Here is a 14,734-nt window from a genome sequence, read left to right on the forward strand (position 1 = left end):
GCTGGGCCGCGCTATGAATTCTGGGATGTGGTAGGCCACGAAGGACACACCCGACCCATCCTTCAAATTCGGGGAAAAGGAGGACGCATTTGTCGGCTGCATTCGGAGGAGTCTACGAATTTGGACAGCCTTCGGCGCGTCGCTGTGACGTAATCGGTCTACAAATGCGGCCTCAGGAGGATGCAGCCCATGAATTTGGACACGACCTATTATGCCACAGGGGAAGCAAAACTAAACACACTGAACAGGGAAACCAGACCTTTAAAATAAAACAAGAAACCTGGAGAGACACGACATGAACTGGGACACGCAAGCTTGAGACAAGAGACAGAGAGGAGAAGGACACAGAGGAGAGAGACACAAGGGGAACCTTTATAGACAAGGAGATAACACATGAAAAAAAGGAAAAAGACTCATAAACAACGAGACATGGACAACAACATAAACTAGACTAAACTTCAACTAAGACAAGCTAATAATAACCCCAGAACTTAACATTATCTCATAAGAGAAAAAAACCCCCCACAATAACTCAAAATGCTGGGTCAAGGACGCAGGCCCAACACAGGATCTGGATCAGGACCAATCAGAAGTCAAGGATGATCATGGAGGTCAATAACCTGTAGGTCAGTCCGAGTCACCGTGGAAACCACCTGAGAAGATAAACCAGACCCCACTGTGACTGCTGAACAACCCTTCATCCTCTCTGTGGTGTCACTTCCTTCTCTTAAATGTTTATCGTTGGTATTGAGATGGACATTTACCTTAAGCCAGGGCTTTTCACTCACTCAGCAGTATATTAAATTTATTACACGAAGACAGTTGGAAACAATCTCATTGGTAGGAACTCAGAGAATATCTTTCTCTTAAATTGAATGGAGACATTTCTCTGTGGGAAACATGTTTGCTACACCACTAACAATCAGAACTTTGTATACAAACACTTCTCAGCACTATTAAAAAAGCAGACTGTGTCTCACCTAATGAGTCCAGGCCATGCTGACGAAGGCTTCACCTTCATATTTGGACCTGGCAGATCTGCGTCTGCGAGCACCTGCAGGACAAGTCTAAAGACAACGAGAGACAAAGTCCAGACTTTAGAAGATCAACACTGATCCTTTCATTCAGAACTGAATCTGCTGAGAACATTTGAGTTTTTGTGTCAGAATAGAAACAAGAATAAGTGAAAATAATCTGTTTAATGATCGTAACAGAAGAGAGATACATTTGATTGTGTGTGATGTGTTTGGTAACAAAGCTGTACCGGGACACAGTTGTTCTGTTTGGGGCACAGGTGGAGTTCGCAGTGCAGGTAGACTTCACCAGAGCTACCAGTAAACTGGAACATACTGAAGGAGAAGTAGTTGGAGGTTCCCAGTCCGTTGTCCTCCACCTGCACCGTCTGGTCAGCAGGGTTGGCACAGCTGCTCACAGACAGGAAAACACACTTTGTTCAGGAGTCCATGAGAGAGATCAAAACCACATGACTCTCTGAGTCTGTCTCACCCATTTATGATCAGGTCGTATCTCGGAGTGCTGTTAGTTGATGGCTGGTCAGTTGCCCAGCAGGAGTCGGTCACCACGACGACCACGTCGCCATCCAGCCCATCAGTCTTCAGCTGCACCCTGATCTTCTGGATCAGCTGCACTTCAGTGCTGGACTGCACAGCTTGTGTGTGTCCAACATCAGTGGTCGCACACATGGTGAGAGTGTAATCCCAAACTCCAGATGTGATGTGCTGGATCACAGAGCTGCAGAACACAAACACACTTCAGGTTTCTCTGACTCACAAACCTCATGAGAAGCTTCACATCTTAAAGTAATTCAACCACACACCTGTCTCTGATCCTGAAGGTGGCAGTCTTGATGTCTGCTTGTGTTTGGACGCAGGAGAAGTCGATGGAGACTTGGTCGTGACGAGTGATGATGTCAGAGGAGCTGTTCTGGTTCATGATGGTGTTTTTGTAGATCACTTGGCTGTTGTTGGTCTGCAGAGTCACACAATCAGATGTTGTTACTGACTTTTAACATCTGATAATTCACTTTATTAATCCCAAAGTGCACTGAATCAGTTTTATTCAATTAGAAAAAGTGAATGTAAATCATGCTCTGTTTGCTTTATTTGCACAGACACATGAAGCCACGTTAACTTTATTTTCAGTCTCTTTACAGTGATTTTAATCTGAGAACATCAACACTTTGAAGATGATGGACCTCTAACTCAGACGTATGAAGTTAAGTAAGTTAAGTTAAGAAAGTGTCCTTGTTTTTTCAGTCCAATGTTTATGACATCTTGTCAGTGATTATAATCACAGATTTCATCAGAAACAATCTGCTAAATAGACACGTCAAAAACATCAAACTCATTCACTTTGTTCTTAAAAGCAACAACAACAGCTTTAGTCTCCTTTCTGTCTCTGCCTTTGACCGCTCGTGTCACGCAGACAAGTCGAGCACATCAAATGAAGTCACTTTATTTTGACACAGCACAAACATTAGAGAGTTTCTCCTTGTACTGAATCAAACTCCTACTCTGATGTTTCTGTGTATGAACTTCACAGATCATCAACGTGATGAGAAGCCTCAGAGCTCAGAGGTGAAGCTGATCCCACAGAAAGATCTCAAACTGCAGCAGAGCAGGAGAAGCTCAGCAGATGATGGAAGATGTTTGGCTGCTTGTAGAAGGTAAAGAGGAGGAGATGAAACCCACCGTGACCACCGTCCCACAGCTGTTGCTGCTGTTGAAGCTGAAGGTCACCATGTGGGTGAGCTCGTCCACCCGACCCCTGCAGGTCGGGTCGTTGAGGTGTAAGGCAGAGTAGTCGATGCCTTTGTCCTCCAGGAGACAACCGACCAGAGTGACTGAAGCAGAGTCCTGCATGCAGACCGTTGCATCACCTGAACATCACAATATCAGTCAGAAAAATCACAGTTAGAAGTTTTCCTCCATTATTCAGCCCTGTTGTCATGGTGATGTCACAGCTGTCGTACCCAAAGAGTTGTTTTCTTGGTACTTGGAGGCAAAAATGTCCCGACAGAAGCAGCGAGTGTCACCACCGACCGTCTTCTCACCACAGAACTCGTGATCGCTGCAGGTCCTGTCCTGACAGAAGGCCTCAGAGGCTACAGAGGAACACACTGATGTATTATCCTGAAAACATGGGAGCTCTAAAACTCCAGAGTTCAGGTCTTTAACAAAGGAGAGCTTATTAATGTCTTATTAAGGTCTTAATAAGGTCTTACAGCAGCCGGTCTTTGATGTCCAGCCATCCAGAGCGTGGTTGTGTTGACTGCAGGCTCTGGCGTAGGCCTTCAGGAACTGACAGTTGAGTCCGTCCACTGCAGGATATTTACACAAAGTGTCGGTGCAGGCGGTTATGTAGGGCTCTGGGTCAATGTCAGTGTTACAGGAGGAGAAGGGCGCCTCCTTCAGGAGATTACAGCTGTACCACAGACATAAGAAGAAGTTGAAGATAATAAAATGATCATCTGTAATCAGATGTGTTATCTTCTATCTGTGCTGCAGTTATATGTGATGTACCACAGAGATCAAGGTACAACACAGATGTTTCCTACTGTGTGGATCTGCTCACCGTTCAGTCACACTGGTGCAGTCGATCGTGCTGTCAGCAGTCTCACTGTACTGCATCTCACAGCTAGGGGGCGACAAACAACAAAGTTCAGGCTCATTCATACAAACAGAATATCTGCAACATCAGCAGCAGCAGTCAGAGGGACTCGGAGCTTGTGATGAGGTCTTACCTGGTGGAGCTGTACTCAGAGAGTCTCAGGTCACTCAGAGAGCTGCTGGAGTTTCCACACAGACCCTCCACAGATGAACCAGCAGGTCCTGCACAGGATCAGGACAGAATGAGTCAGATCAGCATCAATATTTAAACTGGACACACACAACAGCTCAATAAATAACAGCACAGTTTACAGTTTATGTTACATGAATTAAACTTTATCTTCTGCACCTTCTAAGAGGATCTGTGCGGTGTAGCCGTCAAAGAAGACAGAAATGTTGAGGTTGGAGAGTTCGGCAGTGACTCCAGTTTGGTCCTTAGAGAGCTGCACACCATGAACCAACTGAGATGAGCTGCTGAGGGTCAGTGTGGAGTCGTCCAGCTGCATCACAGCAGAGACAAAGTGGAGGAAACACTGAGTGAAACATGTCAAACACACAAACAGGCTGATTTCACAGCAACAACCACTGAGTCCAGCAGCTCTGAAAGAACTGCTTCTAACAGCCCTGAGAAGAACGATGCGAGGAGACACAGCAGAGGATGAGGGAGGACTTTGGATCAGACTCCACTCTGACACATGAACTGTGGCTGTAGGTCGCTTACCTGAACTCTCCCACCTTGTTCCAGGTGAATGTCATGCCCGTCCACACGCAGCGTCACACTGTCCAAAAAGCTCACATCTTTACGACGTCTGTCCCTGAAGTTCCCCAAAACATGGAAGTCTGGGAGTGACGGAGTCGAGAACAGAGAGTACGCACACCGATCCTGGATGGAGTTAATCTGGCCGTGGACGTCAATGACAGTGGGGCCGGTCACAGTGCAGGTGGAGGCCAACATGGTGTCCAATGTGCAGCTGACAAATGCAGAAAATTCCGCTTCATTCAACTTTATGTTCACCAAATCACAACAGCAGTCACCTCAACGTAAATATTAGAGAGAAAACGCAACAATCATATGACCCCCTGTGTGCAACCACTTTGGCAACAGTGGGAATGAAAAATGGTCAGGAAGAAACTCTTGTGGATTTTTTGGGATGACACGTATACCTATATACACGATATATCGATCTGCACTGAGTAAATATCCTGTAAGACTCTTAAGCAAAAGATGTTTTGCTCTCTCCCCAGATTATTGAGCCGGTACAGTAACAGGGCAGTTAATGCCAGGTAGAGACGAACAACTCCATTTCCAGGTCCAATAACTAACTCCCCCCACACAGCACACACTCTACATTTGTTATGCAGCATAACCAAAGTATGTCTTTTAAAGAAACCAATAGTGAACACATCACAATAACATCACCTTAAGGATCATTACAATACTATATAATCATACACACACACATAAACTATATACTTAGACTGGAGTGTTTATGTAGAAAAGTCAGTGTTTGCATGGACTACATTACCAAGCAGCCTTTGTGCAGTTGTGGGATTCGCTCCTGAGCTGGAGAGCCTGACTTAGTTACTGGGCTGATGATGCTGGAGAGAGCTGCTGGGAACCAAAGCGAATAATCCATCCTGTTTATTATGAATGGTGTGCATCACATAAACATGAGTTCATGTTCCATGTTTAAGATGCTGCACCCTACTACTTTTGTGCATATTGGTTCTAGCTCGTTGTATATAGTGTATATCTTTTTTATTTTGTATTTCTTTACTTAATATTCTTGGTATACTTGGGCTGGTTTCAGTCTTTATGCAAATGTACTGTTTATAATATTGAAGAAACCTGCAGTCAGCTGAGACTGAAGAAGTCACTTGGAGGAGTGATGAAACGTTTCTGCCACTGAAAATGCTATGTCCAGATGAACAGAATTAGCATTTGGAGATTCTTGGTATACTGTTTGTGTTTATCTATCTATACCTACCTGCCTACCCTACCCTACCTTTGGAATATGTGCTAATTAGTGATAGATTCTGGCATTGTTCCTTTAGTGTTCCTGGTCAATTGACCGGTCTGTTTTAACAGCTCTTAAATTAGCATATCAAACATTTTTCACCGTGACATTCAGTTCAGTGGGTTTTTCAGTGGTCGTTTAGTCAACTGGGTGGGGGGAATAAATGAATTCCCATTCATTTCCTATGGCAGTGACTTTTGATCGGGAACACCACAGATGTAACAAGATAGATTAGAACACTCAAAATTCAATGAACGAGGTAATCATCACTTTTATATGCTAAAGTTCATAGTGTGGAAGAAATTATTGTCGTTTATTATTGTTCGATACATATGCGTACCGAACCGAAAGCACTGTATCGAACGGTTCAATATCGATACGAATATCGTTGCACCCCTAATATATATATATATATATATATATATATATATATATATATATATATATATATATATATATATATATATATATATATATATATATATATATAATGTGAAAAAAAAATCCATGAATCCACATGGTAGGATTTGTAAAGAATTTATTCGTAAATTAGGGTGGAAAATAAGTATTTGGTCACCTCAAATAAGGAAAGTCTCTGGCTCTCACAGACCTGTAACGTCTTCTGTAAGAAGCTTTTCTGTCCCCCACTCGTTACCTGTATGAATGGCACCTGTTTGAACTCATCATCTGTATAAAAGACACCTGTCCACAGCCTCAAACAGTCAGACTCCAAACTCCGCCATGGCCAAGACCAAAGAGCTTTCGAAGGACACCAGGAAAAGTATTGTAGACCTGCACTAGACTGGGAAGAGTGAATCTACAATAGGCAAGCAGCTTGGTGTGAAAAAATCAACTGTGGGAGCAATCATCAGAAAATGGAAGACATACAAGACCACTGATAATCTCCCTCGATCTGGGGCTCCATGCAAGATCTCATCCCGTGGGGTCAAAATGATCATGAGAACGGTGAGCAAAGATCCCAGAACCACACGGGGGGACCTGGTGAATGACCTGCAGAGAGCTGGGACCAAAGTAACAAAGGTCACCATCAGTAACACACTACAACGGCAGGGAATCAAATCCCGCAGTGCCAGACGTGTTCCGCTGCTGAAGCCAGTGCATGTCCAGGCCCGTCTGAAGTTTGCCAGAGAGCACATGGATGATACAGCAGAGGATTGGGAGAATGTCATGTGGTCAGATGAAACCAAAGTAGAACTTTTTGGTATAAACTCAACTCGTCGTGTTTGGAGGAAGAAGAATACTGAGTTGCATCCCAAGAACACCATACCTACTGTGAAGCATGGGGGTGGAAACATCATGCTATGGGGCTGTTTTTCTGCCAAGGGGACAGGACGACTGATCCGTGTTAAGGACAGAATGAATGGGGCCATGTATCGTGAGATTTTGAGCCAAAACCTCCTTCCATCAGTGAGAACTTTGAAGATGAAACGAGGCTGGGTCTTCCAACATGACAATGATCCAAAACACACCGCCCGGGCAACAAAGGAGTGGCTCTGTAAGAAGCATTTGAAAGTCCTGGAGTGGCCTAGCCAGTCTCCAGACCTCAACCCCATAGAAAATCTGTGGCGGGAGTTGAAAGTCCGTGTTGCTCGGCGACAGCCCCAAAACATCACTGCTCTCGAGAAGATCTGCATGGAGGAATGGGCCAAAATACCAGCTACTGTGTGTGCAAACCTGGTAAAGACCTATAGTAAACGTTTGACCTCTGTTATTGCCAACAAAGGTTATGTTGGGCTGAGTCATCAGTGACTTCTGCAACTCATTCTATTCGATTCATAAGATCCTGATTTTATCAATCCCTGATTCAAATTGATTCGATTCAATTTTGACTCAGACAGTCACAAATAGTTCTGTGAGCATCGCAGCAGATGTGTCAAAGTGACTGAGAATAAAACTCAGAAAAACATGAAGGAGATTTTCCTGGCCTGGCTTTTTACAGCAGATGACCTTAAAAATATTCTGCAGTAGATCAAACACTAAAGAAAACCACGAATCAACATTCACATGGTTTTCAGCACCTGATGCTGCTGAAGTGGAGCAGATTGATTTGCTATGTGTTGTCTTGCTGTTCATATAATTCTGTTTATTAAACTCTGTCATCACAGCGTTTTTTTGAAATACAAAGAGGATATATTTACATGCCGTTGCCTTGACAACGCTCCAGCGCACCACAGCTGGAGGTGTTGAGGTGTGCAGTCTCATTACAGGTGAAGCTGAAACAGGTTTGTGGAGAGTTGATCACTGTACCAGGTCGATACATCTGACCTGAGGATTGAAGAAGAGTTTATTTTAGTTTAAACATTAACAGATCACCTTTCTGTCGTGTTTTTTAAAAAACTCATAAATATTGTGTTTTACATCTGATTGCTCCAATGGCTTTATGACATCCTCCACACTATGCTGACCCCCTGAATGGCCCACTGAATGACCAAATGAAAGATCCAATTTTAAGACCTACTGAACAACCCACTGAGCTGAATTTGGTTGTGAAAAATGTTTCTTATGTTAATTTAAGAGCTGTTAAAGCCGAATGGTCACTTGTGACCGGTAACACTACAGTAAGGGGTGCACACAACAGAGGGTATTAACAACTGTGAGCACAAACATCTCTGTAACATTCAAATAGTTACATTTTACAGAATCCCAAAGTCAAGTTTGGAGCTTTAGATTCACTTACCTGAGTGTCTGCATCCACTGATGTCCAAGAAACCTCGAGATGAGGAAGTAAGATTGACTGTATCAACTGTGGTTCCACCAACCTGAAGCTCATACACCTGGACAGAAACAAACACAATCAATGTTATGACCACAAAGCAGACAGGTCAAGATGAAAACAATAATTTTTGTCTATTTCATGTAGTATGTAAACATGGCCAGGGTGAAGGGAGTATCTGCCATCAAACAAGAAGACAGCCGCATGTAGCTATGATGATGTTTGCTAGTTCACCTTACGTGCATTAATGTAATAACGTGGTTAGCCTACTCAACGTAAATTACACACGAACAACATTAAGCTACTCACGCAGAGAAGAACGGCTGCTGCTGCCATCATCATCCTCATCATTTCTGCTACACTGGCAGGGCTAGGGGCCAGGACTCTCCTCTCGGCGTTTTTTGGGGGATATTGCTAACTCCGGGTCCGATAACAGGCAACCCACCCTCAGTAGATGCGCTCGGTGTGAGATCTCGCAGCAAGCTATCATATGGCGCATTTCTGGGCTTTTAAAAAAAACGCTATGCGTCGCCAGGTGTTTCATTGGATTTGAGTTGTTACCTCCTTTGACAGTATCACAGTATCAGCTTAAAGCACTTGTTGCTGCTGAGTTTGCTTATTTTGCTGTGAAGTACAGCCAGACTTTTGACCGCTTCGCCTTGGACTTTTTTAATCTGTAGCTCTGCTCTAAAAGAACGTACGTACCTGGGCCCGCCTACTATCCTCGGAAACGTAAAATGATTGGCTAGAATCTAAAGTGTATCACAGCTCAGGAAAAAAAAGCACCGAAATAAAGCGCCGAAATGTGCGCTGCTTTTCGGTCTGGTTACTACCGTTTATGTCAGAACCGGTGCCATCATGGCACCGGACACCGGTACCCATCCCTATTGGTGATATAGGTTACAAGCAAGTCTGGCGCTGAACAGAAATTGTCGCGCTATGCTCCTTTGTTTATTGTGCATAAATAGTGAATTGTCCTGACACAATATTGCGTTTCGCTTCTGTTATTATGGTACATTGACAAAAACATATACTTTTATTCACAGGATAAAACAGGTTTTTTGTATCACTAATTGCCCAGTACGATTACAGCATACAGTATTATTGTCACTGCTACATTTCTGTGATGCTACCAGAAATTATTTCCACTGCTAATTAATTACCGTTGAGCTCAAAGGTCCTATTAATAGACGGTTAATGAATGTGTATTTATGACGACGATTTGTGAGACTGGTAAACTTATGATACGTACGATGGTCTTTACTTTCTACACGGTGCATTTCAAGGTCCTGCACCCATCCGTCGGTAAACTGTACCTGGGCTTGTTGCAGTGACCGGAAGTTACTAAACTTCATGAGTGTATGCACTCACTCCAAGAACCGTATAATTATAAATATGCATATAAATATGCTAAGATGAGATAGTTGACTTCATCTAACTAGCAAATGTTGTCCAGGCTACGTTGGTGATGCAGTTTTTTTTAATATGTATGATATTTTTGTCATGTGATTTTAAAGCCGGTCCTACAACCGCATCCAAGAATAACATGCAGCTTATCTCAGAACCGTCGGTGAAAATTATTCTTGGAGCTAGGTTTAATTGAGCTGCATTTTAAAGAGGTGCAATTTCAAAATTTGTGTATATTTTCTAAGTTCACTATTTTGTCATGTGTTGAGAAAAACACAGATATAAAAATTACATGGTCTAATATTTACATTTAGCATAACTGCAACATTATTTTTTCTTTTTTTTTTTTTAAAGACTCGAAAGGACTTGAAATTCAAAGTTTCAGACTTGTGACTTGACTCGGACTTTTACACCAGTGACTTGAGACTCGACTCTGACTTGCCTGACATTACTTGAGGCTTGACTTGTGACTTGAGGATAAAGACTTGAGACTGACTTGAGACTTGCAAAACAATGACTTGGTCCCACCTCTGGTGGATAGTTGTTTACAAACACTCAGAGACTCACCACTGGATCAGAGGTGTCCAACACCAGAGCTGCTTGTGAGCTGCTCCCAAAGTTTAAAGGATAGAAACCAAACTGTAACCAGCAAACAGAAAAGTTTCAGACACTGTCAGGAAGTTTCCTCTAAAAGCTTTTACAAAACTGTTTGATGTGATAAAACCTTAAATTTTATTTTTGGTTTTCAGTGTTTATACAATTAATTTGAGGTAAAACATTAAAAAGTGACACCAGTCAGATTTAACAATGTGATAAAGAAAAACACTCACACGAAGAAAACTTAGCAAAAAATAGCATTCCAAACTGTTCTGAATGGTTGGAAAATTTTGACGAACATAATCCACATCACCAGTGGAAGGTTGTAGCATTATGAAAAATTGAAATTGCTCTGCTCCCAGTGAACGCTCCACAACACAGTCGCCTCCAGTTTCAGGACTGAAAAAGCCGTTGAAACAGACGGTAACATTTCCAGATGTTATGTTCACCTGTGGAAAATCAGAGACACAACGAGTCAAACATCAACATCTTTTGTGCTTTGAGTCATTTACAGCTGAACTGTTGGTGTCAGAGCTGCTCAGGTTTCAGTCAGAGCTCTCACTCTGCTTCAGGAAGCTGCATCAGGTGATGTCCACATACTCAGCATCACTGCAGAGGACATTAATGAGACTCTGAGCTTAAAGCCAGCTGCCCTCTGTGGGCCTGAACCCGTGAACAGAGAGTGTGTGACCTTCATTCACTGCTGATGTTCACTCAGTCTGCAAACATGATCTCTGCCACAGGTGGAGACTAAACAGCAACAGTGATGGAAACACAAAGATCTGCTAAAACATCAGGCTTCATCCTACTCACATAGAGCTGCTCGTACTGCTGTCCATAATACGTGATGGGACATGAGCTGATGTTGACCACTGAAGACTCAGTGAATGTCTGAGCACCTGAAGACACAGAGACACATGAGAGCTGTGAGCTACAGTCTGTTAGCTGGTCGGACAAACAGGGAGAGCTGCAGGCTGAAAAACTGACTTCATGAATGGATTAAACAGCGTTTGTTCACCAATCAGTGTAAAGCTTTACTATGACATCATCAGTTAGCTTTCTTGGAAACAAACATAACAGGAAACGACAGCTTGATAAACTTCTGGATACTGAAGGTAATAAAACTGCAAAGATGAGAAGTTCAATTGAAAAGAGCTTTTTGTTTTGCTTTATTGTTAAACAATAATAAAAAAGAAAAAGATAAAACTTTGCTGACGATGTCAGATTATTTGTACTTAAAGCTTTCTTCATCGTCACTCTCATGTTTTTGTACTCGAGTATTTTGAGGACACTTGCAAAATGGCTGCCAGGTGTGTGCGTTTACCTGTCAGTGCAATGAGAGCACACAGGCAGAGCAGAGGGCGGAGCATGATGGAGAGGGCCAATCAGCTGACAGATCCCTGAAACACAAACACATTTTGAGAAAACTGCATGAAATTCTAACATTTATAGTCAGTTTATTTATACTTTAAACTTTTCTGTAAAGTTTAACTTCACAAATATAAAGTTTGAAGCCTTCACCATCCAGAGAATACAACATGATCATGTGTTGTAAACCTGTTTGTAACAAGTTCACTTCACTTGTAGTGTATGAACTCATCAAACCCAACATTATTTATTTTATGACTCACAGAGTTCAGTATTTGCCTCGAGCATAAACATAAACATGAGCTTTGTTTCTGTGGAAAACCAACCTGTGCTGTTTGTGATTCTGCTGAAAACAAGACAAAAATCAGTTATTGTAGTTTGAAGTGTTTAATGTATCAAATTATACACAAACACAAACTCTGTCACAGCAATCATGCAAAGACAAACTTATAGATGGCATAATACATTATCAGCTCTATATAACATCACACATTAACAAAATACAAAAAACTTTATTCTGTAACAACAGAAAAACTCTCTGAGTGTTTTTGTGTCCACTGAGCAGTGCTGTCAGTGTCATGTGACGCTGTGTTCGGACTCTTTGTCAGCTTTGACGTGTTCACAGGTTTCTGTCACCTGGGCCTGAGCAGCAGCTTCCTTTAGATAAGGTTAAATAAAAGTGGGCGTGTCTTCAGCAGGCGGGGGGCGTTCGGGGCTCCAGAATAAAAATAAATGTTTATTAAAGTAAAGATGTGTTCAGGCGTCACAGTTTATCTGGGCAGAAGTCACACTCACGTCTCTGACCAGACTACCCAATCATCACCAACCAATCACAGCACTGCATTCCTCCGACAGCACCTGTAAGCTGACAGTGTTGATTGGTCCAGGTCTGACAAACTGGTGTTTGCTAACCAGCTGAAGCTCATCAACCATGGACATGAGAAGCTTTATTAGAAAGAAAAGTGAGGGAGGGGCAGGAGGGCGAGTCACCAGCTTGTTGGAAATTCACCAAATTATTCCAACAATGCAAAGCTGGCTTTACTTTATGTGTCAGTCAAAGCTTATTTATACAGCACGTTTAAAACAACCTGTTGACCAAAGTGCTGTAGAAGTTGTACAAATATACACTGCATACAAACAGTCAGTAAATAAATAATAAATAATAAATCAGATAAAACAAGTAAATAAAAGTGTGAGTGCATAAAAAGCCAGGATATTGACCTCAGCTTGAGCTGAAAGTAAGCGAGGTTCCTGACAGGAAACACTAACAGACCAACGGCACTGTCGTATCCATGCAACAGGTTGGGATGTTCAAATAAAATGTTTCTGTTTTACTTTAGTTCAGTTTGAGGAAGTTTGTCTCCAACAATGATAAATTAGACAAACATTCAAATCTATTCTCTGTGGAGCTTTGTGCTCCAAGCACATCAGGAAAGGATCTCCTGACGTCCAGTAAGAACAGGAGGAATGATGACCACCAGCCCCAAAACACTGAACTCAGCTTTTAACATCTGGATAAAACACTAAAAGTCGGCTTTCACACCTTCATCTGTCTGTGATGTGTTTGTGTCTGTTAACAGTCCTAACACTGATGTGTTGTTCAGCTCTGAAATGTGTCCACTGAGCCGTCCTGATGTGTGTTACAAGAGGCAGAGCAAGAGTCCAGGTGTGCAGCTCGTCTTACCTGCAGCTCTGATGGAGGATGAGGAGGATGAAGGCTGCTGCTCAGGAGGCTCTCTGGTGATTCTGCAGGTGGTGTCTCTGTGAAGAAGACGCTGCTCTCTCCGTCCGTCTCTCTTTATGTGAATAAAGAGAGACGGACGTGGACTCCACCTCCAACCTCAAGAATGGGGATGGAGGTGGAGTCCATGGTGGAGCCACCTGATGGGAACCTCCCACTGACGGATGCTTATTCAGCCTCTTCTTACACAAACAGGACAACAGCAACAGGAAACACTGAAATAAGTTTGTCACTGCAGGATTAAAGACATTCAACAATAATGCTCTTCATGTCTTCTTAAAGCTCTTTGTCCTGCTAACAGCTGTGATACAACTGCATCTACATTTTGTTCACACTCTTCATGACTGTGGTGTAATGTAAAAAGATATTTGGCCTCACCCAGTGATGCATTTAATGCAAAAACGTACCATTTTTAAAATTTTGTTCTGAAACTTTGACAGCATTGATTTGTTTATTCATTTGTCTTCACAGGACCTGAGCAGCAGCATTCTTTAGTGCTGAAGAGGAAGTCACATGATGCAGCGTTGGTTCCTGGAACTAGGTCTGCTACATGTGGTGCGTCAAGAACTTGTACAGCTCCTCTTTATGAGGCTGTGCTCTGATCTCACTCAGAAGTCACTGGTTATTCAGGTAAAAGTGTCCCAGCATTTAATGTTCAATATTAAACTCATAGCAGAAGTTAACATGTTTTACAGCCTGACATAAAAACAGTTTGAGCATCTCTCTGTGGTTTTCTCCTTCATAATAACCATAATCCTCAGTTTGGATCACATCATGGTTTTATATCAGGGGCGACTCCATAATGGTTGATGTGATGTTTCACTTTGTCACTTATTTTGTAGGGAAATATTTGGGGTTAATGCAAAAACAAAACACTGCACAAACATGGATCAATGCTCTGATCAAATGAATAGATTTTTATATTTTGTGCAAGACTGATGAGATATGTGCAAATCATTGTTTTACAGACAGGCAGAGCAGAGGGCGGAGCATGTTGGAGAGGGTCAGTCAGCTGACATTTCAACACCTCTGATTGGACAAAAAACTGCGTGCTATGTGAAATGTGTACATTGTCAGACAAACAAAGAGAAAACAAATGTCTTCATGCTTCCTCATCCATCTGTGAAATTGGAGTCATCACACTGACATTTGACAGATTTGCTCTCTAAACAGCAACAAAACACAATTTTATAAAAGTTCAACCTCACAAATGCAAAGTTTGAAGCCTTCACCATCCAGA

The 14,734-nt window shown here is 42.4% G+C and overlaps 1 protein-coding gene and 1 long non-coding RNA gene across 4 annotated transcripts; one reads left to right on the forward strand and one right to left on the reverse strand.

Moving 5' to 3' along the window:
* Positions 1–352: 352 nt before the first annotated feature.
* LOC113019455 (alpha-tectorin-like) lies at positions 353–13,566 on the reverse strand. 3 transcript variants are annotated; one of them, XM_080298756.1, is made up of 20 exons: positions 13,438–13,564; positions 12,080–12,096; positions 11,710–11,785; positions 11,199–11,284; positions 10,619–10,834; positions 10,356–10,427; positions 8,346–8,442; positions 7,807–7,933; positions 4,351–4,600; positions 3,979–4,129; positions 3,764–3,851; positions 3,595–3,657; positions 3,245–3,444; positions 2,993–3,124; positions 2,712–2,899; positions 1,838–1,989; positions 1,507–1,752; positions 1,265–1,424; positions 981–1,067; positions 353–653 (listed from the first exon to the last, which is right to left on the reverse strand). In XM_080298756.1, exons 3-19 carry the CDS (start codon positions 11,753–11,755, stop codon positions 981–983), a joined length of 2,361 nt encoding a protein of 786 aa, XP_080154882.1. In that variant the 5' UTR covers positions 11,756–11,785; positions 12,080–12,096; positions 13,438–13,564; the 3' UTR covers positions 353–653. The 3 variants fall into 3 exon arrangements, with proteins under 3 accessions (XP_080154882.1, XP_080154881.1, XP_080154883.1); XM_080298755.1 differs by having other exon boundaries at positions 12,080–12,099; positions 13,438–13,561; XM_080298757.1 differs by lacking the exon at positions 12,080–12,096 and having other exon boundaries at positions 13,438–13,566.
* Positions 13,538–14,732, forward strand: LOC145425586 (uncharacterized). Its single transcript, XR_013906310.1, has 2 exons — positions 13,538–14,124; positions 14,463–14,732. It is a non-coding gene; the product is annotated as an uncharacterized LOC145425586 (long non-coding RNA).
* The last annotated feature ends 2 nt before the right edge of the window (positions 14,733–14,734 follow it).

This window comes from Astatotilapia calliptera, chromosome 3 (assembly GCF_964374335.1).
Source record: "Astatotilapia calliptera chromosome 3, fAstCal68.1, whole genome shotgun sequence".
In the NCBI taxonomy this organism is placed as follows: Eukaryota; Metazoa; Chordata; class Actinopteri; order Cichliformes; family Cichlidae; genus Astatotilapia; species Astatotilapia calliptera.

Coding starts and splice junctions, on each gene's coding strand:
- LOC113019455 (XM_080298757.1), bottom strand. CDS start 11,755: ATGCTCCGCCCTCTGCTCTGCCTGTGTGCTCTCATTGCACTGACAG. Junction 1,753..1,837: donor ACCTTCAGGATCAGAGACAG/GTGTGTGGTTGA, acceptor TGTGTTCTGCAG/CTCTGTGATCCAGCACATCA. Junction 1,068..1,264: donor AACAGAACAACTGTGTCCCG/GTACAGCTTTGT, acceptor CGTTGTCTTTAG/ACTTGTCCTGCAGGTGCTCG.